Raw genomic sequence first — 22,128 nt, forward strand, 5'->3', positions numbered from 1 at the left:
ATAATGATGACAGTTGAAGCTGCTCTCACCATCAACCATGCATGTGGTCCAAACTATCATCATCATCATTATCACCACCAGCACCATCATCCTCATCATCATCATCATCATCCTTACCTTTCCAAATTCAAATTAGACATCCATGAAATCTCTGACTCTCAATTATGCATTGCAGATTGTCCATTAGATTGGTCTATACTCCTGAGTATCATTGCTTCTTTTTGTAAAGTCATCATACAACCAAAGGAATGTAAATTTGCATTTGCCTATATGGATTTGCACAATCGCAAAGTACTAAGCTTTTTCTCTTGTTGAATAATGCATTTAGAAATGATTGAAAGAATTTAAATGGAATCATTTTTTTTCTATTAATTCATTGGATTGAAAGAAAAAATTACCAAGTGAGATGTGGTTCTCTATTGCCCTGTATACAGTTGTCTCCGAGACCTAAATCCCAAGGCACAGACAAGGTCCCAGACTTAGACCAGGGATCCTGAAGGGACCCAGGTGTGACCTTAAAAACTAGGCACAATCCTATAACCAGGTGCGCTCCCATGAATCGGAGCACTGTTCTACTGCTCGTGCATGGTCTCAGAATCCCAGCACAGTCCTAAGACCACAAAATGGATCTTGTGATGCAAGAGTTGTCCTAAGATCCATACATGATCAAGACAGTCTAGGATTGTCTATATATTGACTTTTTTTTATATATAAAAATAAAAAAGGGTGCTTCTTATTTTCTACCTTAGTGCACCTAGCATAAAACAGTATACAATTTCTTCTATGATCCTACTGCTATACTATAACTTTTATCAATGTTCTACTTTTTATTCATTGGGGATTCATGCTCACTTAATTGGCGAACTCATCACCTCTGGTTTACAGGGCGAGATATGTTTACTGTAGATGTAACATATTCAACTTATCGTAATGCATTGAGAGGTTACATTTTATTCAGTCCCAATACTACCATTAGTGAAAAATAATCTTTCACCAGATTTACCTTTAGGAATAAATAGATTAACAGAGATTTAATCCATAACAATGTACTAAATACAAACCTTTAGCATCCTCCTGGTAATTTGCATTCCGAGCAGTCCAATGTCACTGCAGGAATTTTTGCTGCTAATCAAGGTGTTCTTCTCAGGAAAAGAGAAAAACTCAAGATAGTTGAGATGAAGTCAAGAATCTGATACAAACTGGGGTGAGAATCCAGCAGAGAGCAAATATACATAAGATAATGAAGAAAATGAAGTTCAAAGACAAAATGGCTAATAGATTATTTACCATTTACACCTTTAGTTCCCCATCAGAAGCATACAAATGGGGGAAGCAGAGCAGAGAAAGGACTTCCTATGCACAAGAAACTTTTATCCTATCCAACAGAATCTTGTTGGGTAGCTTCATCATCTTCCTCCATTGCGGCATGCTTTATATCATTGTCAGCTTCATTGCTATCTTCTGTCTCGGTATCTGAAATTGATCCATCTTTACCATCTACAACATTATTATCATCATTGTCAGTGCAGCCCTCTGTATCTGAGTTAGAGCCAGAATTCTGCTTGTCCCTGTCTTCATGAGGATTTACATCTGTAGCACCAACGAACTGCTCTTTCATATCAGGAGCAACCATCCCTATCATCTCACTCAATGCTGCACATACATGACTCTTTCTGATGGCAGCAACCCTAGAAGAGGTTGTACTTTGAGACTCAGCAACCTGACTAGTGGACAGTAGTAGTCCCCCAATACCATCTTCATCACCATCTCTACATCCCGGAGATTCATTCTCACCATGCACAGAAGGAGCCGTGCTGCAGGCCCAGCTACCGGCAACTTCAGATGCTAAAAGATCTGCTGTCCTGATTGTTCCTCCCACTTCAGTTTCTTCCCCTCCTTCAGTTTCCTCCATGGCTTTTTGATTGTCAGGGGGGTTATTTGATTCAGACTGATTTAAAGCTTCCACCGGAACTGTTCTAACATGCTCAGTACTCTCAAGTACATGTGCTTCACCATCAAGCTGCATTGTCTCTCCACCTAAAGTGTCACACTTACTTGAGGCAAAATCCTGTTCACAATCAATTCCTGCACTTTCTGTTTCAAGAACACACTCAGTTCCAATAATGTCTCCCTCTAGAACAGGAACTGTGCCAAGACCATCAATATCAGAACCAAAACCACCATTGACAAGATGATCAGGGCTTGTATATTCTGCTTCTTGAGTATTTTGGCCTTCTTGGCTTCTGATGCCACAGTCATGCTTCTCAGTCACACTGATTTCATCATCACTAGAGGTAACAATCTGATTCTTGCCAAACTTCTTGGCAGAAGTCGAGGAGCTAGCCTTCGCAGCGCAGGTAATACGAAATCCTGCTCGTTCATTTTCACTGGCAAGGGTGTCATTGATGTTCCTGTTAGCTGCATTTATTTCCATATCAACTGATGTGTTCTCATAATTTTCTTCATCTTCCAGAGTCCTCTGCATTGCCTTTAGCTGTTCCTGTTGCTTTGCAAACAAAACAGATATCTCCTCGGTAGTGGAATAAAATGCCCGTAGCTGTGTTTCCCTATATGGTAAAACATGTTGACACTGGTAAAAACCAGTTGAAATACGGAACAAGAAATTTTGGCATATCCTCAAACATAAAATATGAAAACCCTTTCATATTACCAACAAATAGAACCATAGGTGTATCACAACAAACTACGTGAAAAAACATATTCTAGAAACAGTAGATCACAATATTCCACCTGGGCAACAAACTGTCATGATAACTATTGCTTACGAACAGTTTCATTAGACAGAAAGAGCAGCTGTGTTACAATAATAGCCGGTACTGGCCTCATAAAAAACTATAAGATTTGAGATATTTTACATGAGAATTATTAACACAATTAAACAAAATCAAATATGAATACTAAAATTCAGCAAGATAAACGAAAACCAGTAATCCTAAACAGCAGAAAACATCGGTGAGTGACGTGGGGATCATGTTCTCCCAAAAGGACCTAAAACACAGCTCTTTAATTAAAGAGCTTACCTAAGCATAATTCTTTCCCTGGCACCTTTTAACCTTTGTCTCTCAAAATCAAGGTCCCGCATTGCAGCATTTATCTCCAGCTCTAACGAAGAAACTTTAGCCCATGCTTCTTCTCGAGCTGCCTGCTACCATCAGCAAACAAAACCTCAGCTTAAAAATCAAATAACTTCCTAAGATACCGATAAGAAAATTTAACATGACCAAATGCGAATATTAAAAAATGTACTTAAAGCTACTTATAACAAGCAAATAAGCAATTTAAACATCCTCGAGAGGTTATCAACAGTATAGTTTATGCTTGGAAACTCAAGATAGTCGTTGAGCAATAAATTTTTTCTCAAAAAAAAAAAAAAAGTCCCACTTGGGTAGACCTTAGGCTGGCGCCTCTTTGAAGTGCAATGGCAATCACTGGCCCAGCCATAAGTCTTCTTGATTGTTCATTGTCATTGACCAAATAAGTATGTTAAGCAATAAAGCCAGTATTAATTTTTTAGGCTGATGGGGAGAGATACGTTATTCACAGTAATATGCCCGGGCGTTAGCTAAGAGGTTGAAAAAGGACAAATATCTTTGTCTATACCTTTTCGCTCTCAAGCTCTTTCCTCAGTGTTTTTATTTCATGTTCGAGTTCTTCCACTTTCTGCTCCAAATAGCAAATACCCGTAAAAGATTAGCTGCATATGGATGTAGAAAAAACATGGAGAACAGAAAATAAACCTTTAACACTACTAGTAAGTAATAAGATTAAATAGGCTTGTTTAACTTTTCTTTCATTTGCAGTAGCTAGCTGCTGTTCACAGACTTGAGTTTCTAGTTGGCGGGTTTTATTATCTGACAGAACCAACTTTTGTCTTGTATCTTCCTGTAACAAAAGAGAATAGAGAATAAAACCTTTAAAAGATTTTTAGAAAGTACTAAGATTATGGATTTTATTTAGGAAACCAAGGGTAATGCATACCAATTTTAATAACAAACTTTCCAATTGCAAGGAGCTTTGTTTCTCCAATTCCTGTATTTGCATTCCCAGTTCAATTATTTCTCATTTATTTTTAAGAAAAATCAGCACAAAAAATTAATATGGATATAGTTGTTTAAATCACCTATACCTTAAGCTTATTAATTACTTCCTGCTGTTCCTTTTCTCGCCTTAAAGCATCATCAGAAAATCGTTTTAATTCCTCTTGAACCTCTATCTGAGCTTTTTGAACAGCCAGTTTTAAGTCAATTGCAGCCTTTTCTCTTTCTTCTCTTCTCTGATGTTGCTCTTCATCTAACTGTGCCTTGAGATCAGCTATTGATGCCTTCTGACTGAAAGTAACAACCAAGCTATTACTATGGTTTTTTCATATAAAGGACACATCAGCTAAAGCACCCTCATCCACCAGAGTTAGGATACTGGATTATGATAATCATCAGCAGGCAATTTAATTATATTCAAACAAGTTGTAAACATATTAAAAGATAGAGGTAGACAAAGTATGGAAGGAAGAATTTCTTCACCTAAAACAAGAGGGAAAAACGTTTTACTGATCCAGTTGATAAATTCAGGATAAAATAATACTAAACAATGATGATTTAAGAATGCTGTTGATGCCTCGATAAAGAAAACCAAACAGAAATTATATAATTCTCAAGAGAATCTACAAGTCCCTCATCAGTTCTCTATTTTCCTCTTTCACTTTTCTTGATACTTTGTAAGATACAACCCAACTATTGGTCAAATGAGAGCTTTTGACATCATATTCTTCCCAACAAGATGGACAGAGCTACCACAGTGCCAACTCCTTATTGTGCATCTTTCAAAACTAATTATGAATAAATTATAGAAACATCAATATACTTTTGACATCATATTTTCTTTGCTGACGATATACTTCTATTCGGCCAGCTGAGCATCAGTAACCTTCTCCACCTTAGATGCATCCTCTTATGTTTTCAAGCTGCATCGAGATTACAAATCAATTTGAGGAAGTCTGAACTTATCATGCTGGGTAATAATACTTATTCAGAATTCCTTGTTGGTGTTCTGGTTTGCAAGACTGCTCTCCTGCCCATTAAATACTTAGGCGTTCCACTGGGTGCTAAGCACAAAGACAGCACTAGTTGGGAACCAATTATCAACATGTTTCAGCATTGGCTTGCCTGTTGGAAAAGAAAATTTTTATCTAAGGGGGTTCGCCTAACTCTAATCAAAAGCATTTTATCTAATCTCCCCATCTACTACCTTTCGGTCCTCATCTTTCCTAAGAAAGTTGCCAAGAGGCTTGAAACTATCCAATGCCAGTTCCTTTTGGGGGATGTCGACTCCAACAGAAAAATTCACTTAGTCAACTGGAATGAAATCAAGGTACCGAACAAAGCTGGAGGTTTAGGTCTGCGATCCATTATTGACCTCAACAAAGCATTACATGGTAAGAGGACTTGGAGATTTTGGAATGAAAGCAATAGCCTTTGGAAAAGAATCATTGTGTGCAAATGGTTTGGTAAAGACCTTTTTGATCAATCAAGAGTGGTTAACAGTCCATTTGGGTTCAGCCTTTGGAAAAACATTATGGAATCAGCCCAACCAGTAGTAAATAATTCCAAATGGGTTCCTGGCAGAGGTGATAAGGTCCATCTTTGGCAGGATGTCTGGTGTGGTGGTGAAAGCTTCCAAAGCCGATTCCCTCACATTTTTGCTATTGCTAAGGATAAGACCATCCTTGTGGAGACTGCCTTTGGAGTTAGCGGCCCCTTGATATGGGATGTTTTTGTTATTAGGAACTTGAATGACTGGGAGGTGCCAGAGTATGAAAAACTGATCCGTCTACTGGCCAACATCAACCTCAGCGCTGATGACAAATTAAGTTAAGGAGGGAATCGGCTTAAATCCCTATACATCTAGTAAAAACAGGGCGTTTTCTGTTAAATCCCTATACAGGTCCCTGACGGACAGATCAGATCCCTCCCGGTTTTCCCGCACAAAATCATTTGTAAGTAACTCGCTCCACCAAAAATTTCTTTTTTTGCCTGGGAAGCTTCTAAGGGACGCATTCTCACCTTGGACAATCTCATGAAAAGAGGCTTTGTACTGGCGAACCAGTGTGTGTTATGCAAGCAGAGTCTGGAAACCTGCAACCACTTACTTCTTTGGTGTCCGATCTCCTACGATCTGTGATCTTCGATTCATAAGTTGCTCGGTATCTCTTGGGTCATTGCTCGAACTGTTAAGGAGGAAATCTTTGCCTGGGAAGGCCTCAGAATGAAGAATAAGTCGCATAGATTAATTCCTCTAACAATTTTATGGATTATTTGAAAAGAAAGAAATTGTAAAATTTTGAAAGCAAAGACTATAACTTTGCCATCATCAAGGATAGATAACTTCATTTTTTTGGCTCTACTATGCTTGGTTATAACCTTGATTCTTTTGATGACTTTGATTCTATTGTAGATATACTTATAGATATGTAAATTCTATACTTTTGTACATGGGTCACGCCCCTTTGGCATCATCTTAATACACTTCCCACTTTTATCTCGAAAAAAAAAAATAGAAACATCAATATGAAACATAAAAAAGAAAAAGATAAAACAAAGACCAATATGAAATATGTGTTTAGATAGCAACTGGTTCCTTCACCTTTTCATTATTTCATTTGCTTCGCTACAAGACTGCATGGATGCATTAAGTCTTTCATTAAGGTCTTCTATAGTATGTTTCTGTTCAGCTGATAATTTACTTATCTCCTTCAGCTCCTTCTTTTTAACATCTAAAATAGTATGCAACTCTTCCAGTTGATCATGGAAAGATTTTGTAATTGATTCTTTAATCCCTTTTATTTCCTGATAGATAAAATAACAGTAATCGCCAAAATTAAAATGATACGTTTATACCCAAAAGAAACTTGATGTGCACTAAATCCAAAAGATTATAAAGGATAAAACAATTCTTTTTGCTGTATCTTTTCCTCTTTCTAAACAAAGGCCAAGTGGAAATAGAAAATTAATCCAAATTTAACTTACATTTTCATGATGCTCAATAGTTGTACGATTATCATTGCGCAACGCATCAATTGTAAGGACCTGACTTTCCAGTTGCTTTCTTAATTCCTGTATAATGCAGCAATAGAAAAAAGAACGGTTCACTGGGAAGATCCCATTATCTGTTATTAAAAAAAAGAGGTGTGCAGTATTGATCATTGATGCCATGAAATCAAATGGAAGATACCTTGTTTGACCGCTGAAGGCTTCGGAAATCATCAAGAGATATTGGACCCTCAGGAGCACCAATGCCAATACCTTTTAGCCTCTTGTTCTCAGAGGCAAAGTCCTCTGTGCAGAATATGAAATATATTAAGATTTTCAAACAATAGTTCTTCTAATCCAACAATATAACAACATGACAATAAGATGCGAGAAAATTGTAAGATATTATCCTGACATGATAACCGCTGAATCTTGTAACAAATAATAAATGCAAAATAAATTGTCCAGTGATTGGCTAATAAAACATGACAACCATCTATCTAAGAGAAAAGAACCATCATAACTCCTTCGACAATCCAAAATGAGCATAAATACAATTCAAGTACCAAAATAACACAATTTTTTTTGAATAAAAATTATGAATTATATTAACAGGTTTCAAGAGGATGTTAACTCGTATATTGATTATTTATATCTCTACCAAAATATCAACAAGGTCCCTCAAATCCTTCATAGAACAGAGAGGACGATGCAAAACCAAAAAGTTACAGGTCTAGAATCATTTGTTCCTAATCCTATCAAAATCCCTTATATCAACAACCCCCTCAAGAGTTCTTCTATTTCTCTCCTTCCATATTACCTAGAAAATGGTAGGTGGAATAAGGTCCACAAATTTCCTCCGCCAGCTGATGCTCTCCCCTCTCTGACCATACCCACCATCATCAATTGATACCCAATAAATCATAAAATTTCAACCGTAACTTGTACCTTACTAGACACCATAAAAGAATACGACTAGAAGTTTCCACATCACTTTCACACATGTAACATCTATTTACCATAGTCACTCCTGCTTCTCATCAATTTGTCAATGGTCAGGATGCAATCCTTTACAGCCTCCCACGCACAGAAGACATTACAGGAGGAACTTTAACCTTCCATGTCTGTCTAAAAGGGAACTTGGTACCATCGTCTTCCTGCTTAGTCAGATGCTTATAAAAGGATTTGACAGAAAATGATCCTGTATTAGTGAGACTCCGTCGTGGTTGATCATTTATACCATCCAACAGAATGATAGACAAGGTACCTACGAGATTCTCATATTCACTGATCTCCCAATCATTAAGGTTTTTTAGCACGTTAAGCTTGACAAAATAACACGAATTAGAGTTAGGTAGCCCATTATATTGGATCTATGTTGAGCTTTTATCAAGCTTTGCAGTAAAAAGCCCCTGAATGCCATAGTTCGGTAGATCACCATGACTACTACTTCTACAGCATGATACGATTCACTGTTCATCAGAAGTTAACTGACGTTGATAGGGCAATGATCCAAAAATGTGCCCAAGAAACCTCTATTTAATGAAAAGATAAGAATACAATAATAAGAAATGACAATAAACTATAAAAATAAAAATAAAATGTTAAAATGAAATAACCTAACAGGTCACATGGATTCCAACCACCAATGAAGCAATTGAACTCCTGTAATCACTGCCAAAACTAAGAGGTATCTCCAATATCTTTATAATACTTTTTTTTCTTTTTGAAATAAACCAATATCTTTATAATCTAGATGCAAAAAGCTCTTTGCTTGCTGAGTAAAAGACTTACAAATTAAGAACAAAACAATCAACGTGGCCTTTGTGCTGACTATACCTGCTTTTCTTTTTGCAGCAACACCTTCTGTTGAGGGAGTGGATCTAAGAACTTCTCGATATACAAATGCAAACGCAAGTTCTGAAATCATAGAACACATTACACATGATAATTCTGAGCAAACAAACTGCAAGGGATAAAAACAAACACTAATTTGCTTCCAAGCTACAACAATCAAACAGTTAAGTACTTTGAGCTTTTCATAAAATATTATTCACAACAACATACAGAACATATTAAGCTTGACATGGCGAGAAACCCGAGACTACTCTCATCAGGATCTTTGGCTCTGTTTGCTACAGCCTAGTTCCTAATGAAAGAAAAAGAAAGTTAGATGACAAGGGAGAGCCTGGAATTTTTCTAGGCTATAGTATAGAGACAAAGGGGTACCGAGTATATATGTTGAGCTCCAAAAAACTTATGATTAGGAGAGATGTTGTGATAGATGAAGGCTCACACTAGAATTGGGCAGAAGAAAAAATAGAACGTGATGAGGTAGGGAAGCTGGTGACAGGAGGAGATGAACCTGTACCAGCTTCATTCCCCTCTGAGTTGGAAAATGATGAGGAAGTTGGAAATGATGAAAGTGCTGATGGAGTTAGGATGAGAAGTCTCTCTAAGATATACGAATCATGCAATTTTACCTTCAAAGAACCTGCAACCTATCAAGAAGCAGCCACATATTCCTCTTGGAAGGATGCTATGATGGAGGAAATTGCTATGATCACAAAAAACAAAACTTAGACTTTGGTCCCTAAGCCTGAAGGCGAGAAGATAATTGGTGTCAAGTGGATTTACAGACTCAAGTTGAACTCCAATGGCTCTGTAAATCGGCACAAAGTTAGGCTGGTGGTGAAGGGATATGCCCAAACTGCGGGAATTGACTTTGGGGACACCTTCGCTCCAGTTGCAAGACACGAAACCATCAGAATGATCCTGGTAGTAGCAGTGTATTCCTAGTGGCAGGTTATGCACCTGAACATCAAGTCTACCTTCCTAAACGGTGATCTCCAAGAAGAGATTTATGTTGATCAACCGGAAGAATTCATAGTTGAGGGAAAAGAGGATCATGTTTATCTGCTACATAAGGCTTTGTATGGCCTTAAGCAAGCTCCACGAGCTTGGTACCAGAAGCTGGACAAATACCTACTGTGTTATGGATTTGAAAAGAGTAAGACAGAAATAGTGCTATATGCAAAACACGATGAAAATGATAGGAGGCTGATCACTGCCATTTATGTGGATGATATACTGGTGACAGGAAACGATCGATGCAAAATGGAAGAATTCAAAGGACAGCTTGAGGAGATGTTTGAGATGTCCAACCTAGGTGAAGTAACATACTTCCTGGTGATGGAAATAAAGCAAGCTCAGAACGGAATTTTTCTGTCACAAGCAAAGTATGCACGTGAAATTCTTAAAAGGTTTAATTTGATGGAGTGTAAAGTTGTCTCTACTCCGTTAATTCCAAACCTGAAGTTAACTAAAGATGAAACAGGTGATAATGTGGATGAGGGAAGGAACATGAGCTTAATTGCGAGCTTGCTGTATCACACAGTTTCACGACCGGATATATTATTTGCTGTGAGTTTGTTGTCACGGTTTATGTCATCTCCAAAACAATCTCACATGGCAGCGGCAAAGCATGTATTGAGGTATCTAAGGGTACCCAAAATTATGAAATTTTATATGAGGCAAAGGGAGAAGGAAGGCTGCTTAGGTATACTGAGAGTGACTAGGCAGGGAGTCTCGATGATGCACGTAGCACTTCTGGCTATCTATTTTCGTTTGATTCTGGTGCTTTCTCCTGGGCATCTAAAGAGCAAGAAGTGGTTGCACAATCTACAGCTGAACCTAAGTATATTGCTGCTGTAGGTACTGCAAATCAGGCAGTATAGCTGAGGAAAGTAATGCAGGATCTGAAGGTTGATGCGTCTTTGCCAACCGAAATTTAGGTGGATAATAAGTCGGTCATAGCAATCGCTAAGAACCCAGTAATGCATGGTTGAACCAAGCATATTAATGTGAAGTTCCATGCAATTAGAGATGCTGAAAAGAGTGGTGAAATCAAGCTTCTTCATTACTCATCCGATGAGCAACTTGCAGATATTCTGACAAAGCAGCTTGGAAAAGGGAAATTCAAAAATATGAGAGAGAAATTAGGAATTGTATGGACTGATTCTTAAGGAAGAGTGTTAGATTATTAAGAATCAATTAAAATTTATTCTTATCAGCTTGTATTTGAATTTTAAATTTTAGTTTTTGAATTTAATTGTAATCGGATAGGGTACAATTTGAATTCAATTGCAAGCCCATCACTTGCACAAGAAAATGGGATTTATAGTTGTAAACTGACTTATTTAAGCCATGCAAATATGAATGAAAACGGTAGACCCTTTACTCCATTGCCTTCTTCAAAAATCATAGCACGAAACAGAGGCGTTTGCAGGGTTGCACTCTGTTTCGGTGCCCTCTCTCTCTCTTACTTTCTCTCTCTACAAAAGCTACGTAAATAGTTTTTGCATGCAGCAATTTCCTATGTAAAAATACTACAAAAGGTAATAAATGGGGAGGTTTGCCATAGTGCTCTTGATTAACGTGAACCTACCTCCTTTAGAGAGAAAATTCCGCTTCCAATCCACGAATCTCTTTTCAAAAAGCTCAAGAATCGGCTCCCAAGATGCAAGGTCTTTATATTTGGCAGCCAAGGGAATTCCAAGATATTTGATAGGGAGTTTAACCGTTTTGTACCCGCTGGCAAACAAACTCGCATCCCCACTGCCCGCGATTCTAACCAACTCGGACTTGTCAAGGTTGATTTTAAGATCAGAAACGGCCTGAAAACAAAGCAGTACACATCTCAAATTCAACAAGTTTCTCACGTCAAGTTGACAGAAGATTAATGTGTCATCAGCAAAAAATAGATGAGACACCGCGAGCCCTTTAACGAGTCGAAGATCAATTGTCTTGCATAACAACCGATTTAAGGCCCTCCATTACAAGAATAAAAAGCATGGGGGATAAGGAATCATCCTATCTCAATCCTCTGGAAGCACTAAAAAATTTTAACAGCCCACCATTTACTAACACTGCAAAAGAGGAGGAAGACATGCACAATTTCATCAAGCCCTGCCATTTTTGCCCAAAACCCATTCTTTGTAACATATATTCAACAAAATTCCAACTCATATGGTCATAAGCCTTCTCCATATCCAACTTACACAACAAACCATCCATCCATCCGCTTGGCCATTATATCATTAAAAGTTTCATTGATCTGTCTACCTTCCACAAAAGCATGTTAACATGCTCCAACCACCTTTCCAAGCACCCTAAAAAGCCTCCTAGCTAACACCTTGGCAACGAGCTTATATATGCATCCCACCAAGCTAATAGGTCTAAAATCTTTAAATTTCTTAGAGTTCCTCTTTTTGGGGATAAGAGCGATAAAAGTTGAACGGATAGATCTAACAAATTTTCCAAACTTATGCAATTCCTTGAAAAGATCCATCACATCATCCTTCACTAAGTACCAAAAAGTTTGAAGAAATTTCATATTGAACCCATCAGGGCCGGGGAACTTATTTCCATTGCATTGGTTATTAATCCCCTAACGTTTCAAGAGATCACATTTCCTATCATTGACACAACAATTTCCTACCCCTAGCTCCCTTTCATCATGTCATTTTCCATCGTAATTGATGGTGAACTCTAACCTTTTCAACTCTCTTGGTATGTTGCCACTCTGTTTTTTCTTCCCTTTACTACCCAATCCCCCTTTCTTTTTCATCAGCATTTTCCTTTTTTCAATTTCAGAAAAGAAGAGGAAGGAGAGCTTTTCCAAAGCTTCGAGTGAGATACCATCACTTTGGTGAACTTTTGTATGTTCTGCATTACCCAAAGGGAGCTTCCTACCATTTCTCCATCCACCACCTTAATGCCTTCAAGACTCAATTGCAAAATCTCTTTTATTTCTGGGTTGGGAATCGAATCGAGAGCTTGGACCTCCTCGTCAACCACAACCAACTCAAGATTCTTTGCATCTGTGTCCCCACTTTGCATTTCTGTCTACAGATACCCCTTGAACCCAATCTCCCCCTTTGAAGACAATAATGAACAAAAATCGTCCCCATCATGATCCATTGTGCTTAGCTAGTCAACAAGAGCGTCACTTTCAGCCTCATCTGCATCAACATCCTTTCCCCTCTGCTAAGTTCTTGCCTCTCCATCATATCCGTCTTCCATCTCAAAACCTCAGGGGAAAAATCTTTACTCATTTTTAAACCCGAAGGCTCACCCTGGGTCGGGTTAAAGCGCCCTGGAACCCCTATTTTTCCTGAGCTCGGACCTTGTTCAAATTCTCCTCCATACCTCGGTCTGCAACCCATTTTTCTTTCTCCTTCCAAGTGTATGTCCTTTTCTTGTCAATCGGCCCACTTCTTCTGAGCTTATCGTGGTCCAAAGCTGGTAAATTTCCACTTCTTTTAAGCCTAGCTCTTTTGGAGTTTAAAATGGCCCTTGGGCCCTGCTTCTTTCTAGATCTGACCCTTTAACCCGACCCTACCCACACTGCCTACGGGTCTGTTCTACCCTACCCACTTCTTCCCTTTCTCCTCAACTTGCAAAGCCGCCACATATGTATGAGTTTTACCCACATCAACTGTGAACTGAATCGACACCTCACAATGAGGGCATCTGTTTCGCCTAGCGGTCACTTTGAACTGTTAGCACCAAGTATTTGCCCCTTTTATTCTTCCCAAACGCGAGCCAAAGTTCATAGTTTCTCTTCACTAGATGTTTAGCCCAAACCCCTAGCTTTCTTCTCCACCAAAACTCGTCAAGTGCATCCAGCAACCACTTAAACCCATCTTTTTCCAAGAATATCGATCTTCTGAAGCCTCATCCATTCTCGTTGATTCTCAAGCATTCTGCTTTCCAACCCTCGCAGACCAGAATGAAAGATTTACTTTCAATGGCGAAAAATCTTCTCCCGAGTGTTCTCATGAAGTGATCCTCGCTTGGTCGGCCAGAGCTCGTGGGAGGCAGAAGGTTTAGAGAGAAAGAATATTTAGAGAGAGAGAGCATATTGCTTGTTATGGAAGAAAATAATCTCGGAAAAAGAAGATTTTCATGCGTGTATTAGAAGATAGGATGGGGTAGAATGGTGAGTTTATAGCTGGATGAATGAAATAAGGATGGAAAAGTTGTATTTCCCACAATTCATTCCTTGACTTGGAATAAAGAGGCAACAAGGCTCAAAACTTTCTATGGCACTCTAGGCAACGGTGTTTGGATGGTGGACCGAACCAAAAGTCCAAATGATTGGGAGGCAAAAAAATATGTCAGGTTATCTCAACGTTTCTCCCCAATGCAAAAGACCAAACGAAGCCCTCGATTAGCCAACTTGAAAGTGTAAGTAAACCGCTGAAAGTTTACCATCAACATAGAAGAGTGAAAAGAATAGTGGGGGCCAAAACAAAAATTAGTTATTCGGCTATTAAGGCAAGTTGCCTATTATAGAATGAGCAAGAAGAGTTAGCCATATAAATAGGATTGTAAAAGAAAGCAAGGACTTATGGAAATTCAAATATACAATTCAAATTTAAATTCTCCCTACTGTCTCTCTTCTTTACTCTCTCCTTCTCTCTTACTCTATCCTTTCTATTCTCTCGTTCTTCCTTAATCTCACTGTTGTAAGCCGCCATACCCATAGTCGAAGCTAGATGATCAAAGCTTCTGACAGAAAGCTCAACCCGAGAGGGGTTTTTTCGATGAAATTCTACTACCTACATTTTGCAAAGAGCAAAAGTATCGATATAGTTCTCATGGAAATAGATTCAAAAGATCAAGGCGTCACCTAAAGTGGCCTTCTTTTGCTAATGGGTGTTATTCATTATGAATGGGTGTTATTCATGCAAGAGAGATGCAGAGTCTAGTAACCATCTTCTTTAGTCTCCGCTTTCTTATTGACTTTGGACTATGACAGTTTTTTTGGGATTAATTTGGTAATGGCTTGCTCAATTAAAATAAAAAAAGGGATTTGGGCATGGAGAGGCATTTTCATTATTCATGAAGATTAATTCGTAGCGGGTAGGTGGAGAGGCATCTTCATTATTCACAAAATGAGATTTTGTGAATGAGTGTTATTCATGCAAGAGAGATGCGAAGTCAGGTAACCATCTTCTTCTTTGGTCTCCGCTCTCTTATTGACTTTAGACTATGGCATATAGCTTTATGGGGATTAATTCAGTAATGGCTGCCTCATTAAAAACAATGAGATTTGGGCATGGAGAGACATCCATGGGGAAAAAACTATAACAAGAATCTAAGCTTTATCTCTTTGGTTACTTTATGGGTCATTTGGAAGGAAAAAAGTAGACAGGCATTATATCTAGAATTGAATCATAGGATGTTTGACAATCAATCTTCCTTTCTCTAAGATTTGGGAAGAGGACGACATTTTTGGCCACCCTATCGCCGACATCTCAAGGGAAACTTTCAAATATTGCTATCACTGTGTTACACAAAATTTGGGGGGAAATAATTCATCCTCAGAGGGTTTGAACAGATGGGCATTACAGCGAGAATTGAATCATAGGATTTTTGCAATTGCTCTTCTTTTATCCAAGATCTGGGGAGAGGAGGACATTTTTGGCCACCCTATTGTCAACATCACATGGGAAATTTTCAAATATTGCTATTCTTGTGTTACACAGAAACTAGGGGGCAATGATTTCTTCATCCTCAATGGGTTTGTTTGTCACTAATATGTGCTTTTAAGTTTTATATTAGAAGATTCTAAGAGGATATATTATTCTCTATGTAATTACACCACTCTCATGTTTAACAATACTTCTTTTTCTAAAAAAATTTGCTCGAGAATTCTTAGGTTTCTTTACAAACAAGACAATTGAAAATAGCCTTCTCAAAAAGAATTGAGTACTGCTTACTGCTTCCAAAAGCACACAAAGATGTAGAAATGAAGATTTCTAGGCTTAGGGGACATTTCCAACACAGCACTATGGACAGCAAGTCATTGAAAATCTTCCAAGCCACAGTGCAAAAATATGATCATTATATTCGGTGCTGTTAAAGCATATGCACCAAGGGTTTACTTCAAAAAAAAAAAGCATATGCACCAGGGGGAAAGAGCAGCAAGGAAAACTTGAGCTTTGTTCGGTATATGATACATTTTCTAGTTTTCGTTTCTTAAGTCTATGTGTTTATGCATATGTTTATTCACAAAAATATGTATAGTTGTGTGTGTTTTTGGAGTAACCAAGAATAAATAAAATCAGTTTTTTAGAAGACATTATTTTTATTTTTGAACTCCTCCATCATTTTCAGTATTATCTCCTAACTGCTGTTTTTTGCTAACTACATTACATATGACGAACATATAATTTAGGAAACAAAAACTAAAAAATATTATCATGTAGCACAGGAAGGCCTACTTTTCAATTTCTTTTAGTTGTTTTGCTGGAAATATCAATAGTAAGAGAGAATTTCCTTTTGATACCCACATTAAAAGTAAATCGGTCATAAGTTCCCTGTAATCAATCCTTTACTTGAGAGTTCAAACAGCATTCCTTTTATATTTAACTTATTGATAATTTGATTCTTATTTGTTCTATTGTTCAGGAATAATATTCATTTCTAGGAGCAATTTCAATCATTAAAAATCCAGAATGTCCTTGAAGTGGTGGAGAGAATGAGATTACCATGTTGAGGAGGAGCAGCCAATGACAGAATATCACCATGACAGATTTTTGTTTCAGGGCCATTCTTCTTCAACTTCCCCCAATTAAGATATGTTCCATTTGTACTGAAAATATCACAAGCTGAATACATATTATAACCAGAAATGGATCAAAGTCTGAAAAAAGATGAACAATGGACAACCTAGTATCTTTTAGGAAGACAGAGGTACGCTCCACATCTTCCACAATGACCTTTCTATATATTTTGCAATGATTTGCACTGACAGCAGTAGATTCAATCTGAAAGCGTAAATCATCTACCAGACGCCCAATGCAATGCTCATCCGCACTCAAAAGTATATTACTGCCCTGGTATACAATTGATCAGATTAAATTTGCATCCAGCACATATACTATATGAACAAGTGCACAACTATGCATGAGTAACACAGATGGCAAGCTTGCCCAGTGGCGATGCTCATTCACACTCAAATTTATATTTATGCCCTTGTTTGACTGATCATATTAAACTCATATCCAATACATATTATAGGAACAAGTGCAATGACTATGCATGAGTAACACAGATGTCCAGCTAAAGGCAAACCCAGTGGCAAAGAGAAAGAAAATCACCTAAAGAAAGAGTTAAAAGATAATAGGAACCAATAAGAGGGAAAAGAGCAGAACATTATGGTAGGTAAGTTCAACAACTATTCTCAAAAAAAAAATCCTGAATAAGATGCATTTTAAGAGGAAACACATCTATTGAGTAGGAAACCCTAATAGCAGGAGGTAAGATTTGTCAGTTTCATTAATCAATAGATCTCCTACCTATTCTTTGAACTCCAATCAGGACACAATGCATAAGAAAAGTGAATTAAATAAGAAAGCGTCAAAGGCAAGTCAGCAAGCTTATGGCAGACTCAACAGAGAAGCTTCAAAGGCAAATCAACAAGCATATGGCAGACACAACAGAGAGCATGTATCATAAGAACAAGAAGTCAACATTATCAGTTGAAATGGTTTAAATTAAGTAGCAATAAACTTAAAGCAGTTGGCTACCTTCGGATGTAAACAGTTAACCACAGTGGCAAACAGTTAATATGGTTAGTCCGAGAGTATTTAGAGTTGTATAAATAGGAGACAAGTTTTGCCTTGTATCAAAATCACTATTGCCAATTCCTCAATCATTATAAAATTTAAAGATCTGTCCACCCTCAGCGTAAAAGAAGTAATCCTTGCACCAACTAATCCAAAAAACTCAAACTCTAATGTACTGGATTTTTTCTGAAATTTAGAAACAAACATTTCATTAAAAGTAAATCCCGCTAAAAAAACACATAAAATGGTCAAAATACTATGCAGCACAATTTAACTCAAAATCACAAAACACATATATGATAATCATAATACAGGATGGTGTTATGATCCCTACTTATGAATCATGTTATGGGACGATTCACAACAAAATCAGTAGGTAGAATAACGTTTTTCTTTCATTTTCTGCCTTTACCTATCTTTAGAAATTAAGAAATAATTAGGATTCATTGGATAGAGAGAACCTACAATCTCCAGAGTGCGAAAGTGCTCTCCATTCAAGGATAATTTCAGACATAATGCTGTTTTTCTCCCACAACAAAGGATATATATACAAAGAGTAGTTAATTCTGTAATTCTTGAATTTATGGAATTACCTAAACTACCCTTATCTTATAATAGACTTATTTCCCACTATAATATATATATTTAACACTTAATTAAACATATTTACATAAACATTACATAATAACATTTAAACTAACACACCAGATAAGCAATTACACAAGATTATTCCTTTTTATTCCTTCTTTGATAAACCTTCAGGTAAGGAATTATTTTGCCCCGAACATCACTCCTCCCCCCCCCCCCTTGAGGCGGCGCTTGTCGTCAAGCACAAGATGAGGATAGTGTAGTTGCATGTGAGTGCGTCCCAAGAGGCATTTTTTTAAAAAAAAATAAAAAGTATAATTATATTAATAGGCACCAAGAGGGCCCGTGTAGAAAATATATACAGCTTAGCAAAATGTCTACATGGTCCCCAACTCCATAGCTCTCCCAAGAGGCATCAACTGGCAATAGACTTTCCTAATGAATGAGAACTTTATGCTGACCATTGTGAGTTCAGGGAGCCAACTGAGATTGAAGTGAAGGATGAGGAATTCCATGATGAACAAAAGTAAGAGTGGAAGGAACACCTTGCTGTCCATGAAAGGCTTTGAGAGAAGAAAGATGGAAAACTAGATGCAATTTAGAGGAGAGTGGCAAGTCTAGTTTGTAAGCAACTTCACCAATCCTCGGCACGACATTGAAAGGCCCATAAAAACAGGAAAACAGCTTTTGCACGCTCTTGTGATGCAGTAAAATCTGTCGATATGGTTGAAGCTTCAAAAGAACCAAGTCACCCTCTTGGAACAACACTTAATAATGACTACTATCATAAAGTTGTCTCATCCTTTGTTGAGCTTGCAACAATTGAGCTCATAAAGCGTGGAGGACCTTGTCCATGTCCTTAAGCTCACAATCAACAGCTTCCAATTTAGAAAGTCTCAGATAATAAGAGAGGAGTCTGGCACCAGTCTCCCATAAACAACTTCAATGGAGTAGCCTTGGAGGAAGAGTGATATCCTGTATTATAAGCGTATTCAGCCCAAGAAATCCATTGAACCCACTCCATTGTATGATCTCCTGTGAAATAATGGAGATACATTTCAATTGTTCCATTGACAACTTCTGTTTGACCATCAGATTGTGGATGATATACTGAACTAAAAACCAGTTTAGTTCCACGGTGCAAAGAGTTCCTTCAAAACCAAGCTAATGAAAACTACATCTCAATCACTGACTATGGACTCTGGCAACTCATGCAATTTAAAGATGTGATCAAAAGAATAGTCTGGCCATAGTAACGGTCGCATAAGGATGGGAAAAGGAATAAAATGTCCACACTTGGAGAACCTGTCTACCACCACAAACAAAACATTTTTCCCTTGAGAAGTGGGAAGACCTACAAAGTCCAAAGAAATATCTTCACAAAGTTAAGCCAAACTTGAAAAGGAAATCCCAATGGCTGTAACAACCCAGCAAGATGCAAGTGCTCCACTTTATGCCGTTGGCAAACCAAACAAGAACAAAAAAAATCTCGAACTTGAGATTTCAAACTCTTCCAAAAGAAATCCCTAGAGAGCCATCGAAGTGTTTCTAAATAGCCTTCATGGAACTGATCATGAACTTGAGTGACTGTTGGGGCTGCTTTGGACATCTATTCCAATTCAACCGCATTACATGCTGTTCTCCGTTCATAATACCTTGCCAAATTCGTTGCAGTGGTCAAATCTCCTGGATGTTGCAATTCTACCTCCATCTCTATGTACTCTTTCAGGCCACTAATAAAAATTTCAACTTCTTATTCCAGGAAAAGTGCACTTGCTTGCGCAGAAAGCAACTTGAATTGCTGTTGGCAATCAGCCATTCTCCCCAAATTTGTTGCTTCTAATGGGCTGTTCAAACCGAAGATGACAAAAATGTTTAAACTTAGTCCAAATCAAATATGATCGGTCTCCCTCCAATTTTAAGAACCACAATGGTGTTTCTCCTTCCAAATGAAAAGAGGCCAATGACACTTTTTCTTCCCCGACCATGTGCTGGTGCCAGAAGAAGTGTTCACACTGTCCAACCGACAGACAAGGATCACTAGACCCATTGAATCGTGGAAAATCCAATTTAATTTATCTTCGCACAAAAGAGCAATCTGCAACAGGAGGGAAACCAGCAACTGAGGCCCCATATGCAGGGGAGTCTGGCCTGACCCATGGTATGGGCCCAGGGAATGTTGCACACCTGAGAAAGGCCCAGGGGAGTTCACATGTCTGGCGTCCAGGGAAGCATGCGCGTCTGGCTTTCCAGACACGTCGGTCCTGGCCGCATGCAGGGGTGAAGCCACACCCAGTTTTTCTTCCCCTTCTCTGGCCAGTTTCTCTGGTGCATTTCCATCTCCAGAATGCGGAAGGGTTCTGTCCGATTAGAGCCTTCTCCCACATCTTTTTTGACTGTTCTGGCTGACAACTTTCCAACCATCCAACCAAAAATTCACTTTAATTTTTCCTTCCCCCCCATCCTCTTGATAAATTTGCAGGAAATTTTTCAAACATAAAATTATAGATCACCATAACAATTGGCCCTGATACTAATTTGTTACAGTCCCTACTTATAGTTCACAACGAAATCAGTAGATAGAAGGATATTTTTCTTTGATTATCTACCTTTACCTATCTTTTGAAATTAAGAAAGAATTAGGGGTCTCTCAATAGAGAGAAACCCACGATATCTAGAGTAGAAGGGTACTATTCATTCAAGAATAATTTCAGAGATAATGATGTTTTTCTCCCAGAGCAGAGGATATAATATACAAAGAGGGTAGTTAATTCTATAATTTTTTAATTTCCAGAATTATCTAAACTACCCTTTTCTTATGATAGACTTATTTCCCACCCTAATACATATTTAACATTTAATTAAACACACACATAAACTTACATAATAACATTCAAACTAATACATATACATAAGCAATTACACGAGATTATTCCTCTTTATCCCTTCTCTGATAAACCTTAGGGTAAGGAATCATTTTGCCCCTAACAGATGGTTCTCAGTAAATGCACCTTGCTAGAAACACTGGTAAAACAAACTTAGCCAAGTGAATATTCACAAGAAAAAAAAAATCACACTCCAAGGTACGGTTGTAGGCCGCTTAATTTATGACCAGAAACAAAATGAAAACCAATAAAACGACAAGAAGCCAATAATAATTCAATTCAAACATAAACTAACTTCAGAAACTACGATTTAATAAACAAAACGTACCTGGGGGCGCTTGCGGGCATTGTTGGAGATAGCAGTGAGGACGCCCCATACATTAGTATCGTAGTTCTGGAGAGGCTGAGAAGCAATGTTGGCGGCCGCTTGGATCATGAAATCCTTGGGGCTCATAGGCATCTTTGACAGCCTACATGCTTCGTTTTGGTTCTTATTTGAAGTCTGAGAATTCCCAGCATGCGACGGCTCCGCTGTAGGGCTTGGACCGGGTTTTAATGCTAGCTCCTTTTCGTCTTTAATTGCCATTGACTCCATTGACCATAGAGTAAATGCAGCGAACAGAAGAAGAAAAAGGCGAATACCCTAACCGCCGGGATAGAGAAAGGAAGCTGGGTTAGCTGTTGCGTTCCCGGCTTTGTTAGCTTGCGGAGAAAGACTGAGGGATTCAGTCCGGTGAGATCAATTGCGAGACCGTGCAATTCGCTCTACACTAATGCCACGTCAGCCTAAAAATTGGAATACAATAACTTTTTAAGCATCAGATCATATAAGTTGGGTTTTAATCAGACTATATAATTTTTTTTTCTTCAGCAAAACATTTTTATTATAAAGTTGAGTATGATTTAAATTAAAACAGAAAGTTATAACTCTATCAACACCCCCCCCCCCCCCCCCCACCGGATAATAAT

The 22,128-nt window shown here is 38.0% G+C and overlaps 1 protein-coding gene across 5 annotated transcripts; it reads right to left on the reverse strand.

Annotated features, from left to right (window-relative positions):
• Nucleotides 1-914: 914 nt before the first annotated feature.
• LOC110819620 (SMAD/FHA domain-containing protein) lies at nt 915-21,953 on the reverse strand. 5 transcript variants are annotated; one of them, XR_015819239.1, is made up of 14 exons: nt 21,488-21,953; nt 16,788-16,954; nt 16,607-16,710; nt 8,886-8,966; nt 7,249-7,352; nt 7,044-7,130; nt 6,661-6,863; nt 4,148-4,349; nt 4,000-4,050; nt 3,805-3,903; nt 3,622-3,681; nt 3,042-3,166; nt 1,288-2,567; nt 915-1,189 (listed from the first exon to the last, which is right to left on the reverse strand). XR_015819239.1 is itself a non-coding variant. In XM_088220296.1 (13 exons), the coding sequence occupies exons 1-13, from the start codon at nt 21,752-21,754 to the stop codon at nt 1,376-1,378; spliced, it is 2,742 nt and encodes a 913-aa protein (XP_088076422.1). In that variant the 5' UTR covers nt 21,755-21,953; the 3' UTR covers nt 915-1,375. The 5 variants fall into 5 exon arrangements, 3 of the variants coding, with proteins under 3 accessions (XP_088076422.1, XP_088076423.1, XP_088076424.1); XR_015819240.1 differs by having other exon boundaries at nt 915-1,199; XM_088220296.1 differs by having other exon boundaries at nt 915-2,567.
• Nucleotides 21,954-22,128: the final 175 nt, after the last annotated feature.

This window comes from Carica papaya, chromosome 5 (assembly GCF_054855325.1).
Source record: "Carica papaya isolate Zhongbai chromosome 5, ASM5485532v1, whole genome shotgun sequence".
Lineage (NCBI taxonomy): Eukaryota > Viridiplantae > Streptophyta > Magnoliopsida > Brassicales > Caricaceae > Carica > Carica papaya.

What these genes read in the sequence shown, in the direction of transcription:
- LOC110819620 (XM_088220296.1), bottom strand. Translation starts at nt 21,754, where the DNA reads ATGGAGTCAATGGCAATTAAAGACGAAAAGGAGCTAGCATTAAAACCC. An exon ending in GCCTTCAGCGGTCAAACAAG is followed by an intron (nt 7,131 to 7,248) that starts GTATCTTCCATT and finishes TGCATTATACAG; the next exon opens with GAATTAAGAAAGCAACTGGA. An exon ending in AGGGAAAGAATTATGCTTAG is followed by an intron (nt 2,568 to 3,041) that starts GTAAGCTCTTTA and finishes TTTACCATATAG; the next exon opens with GGAAACACAGCTACGGGCAT.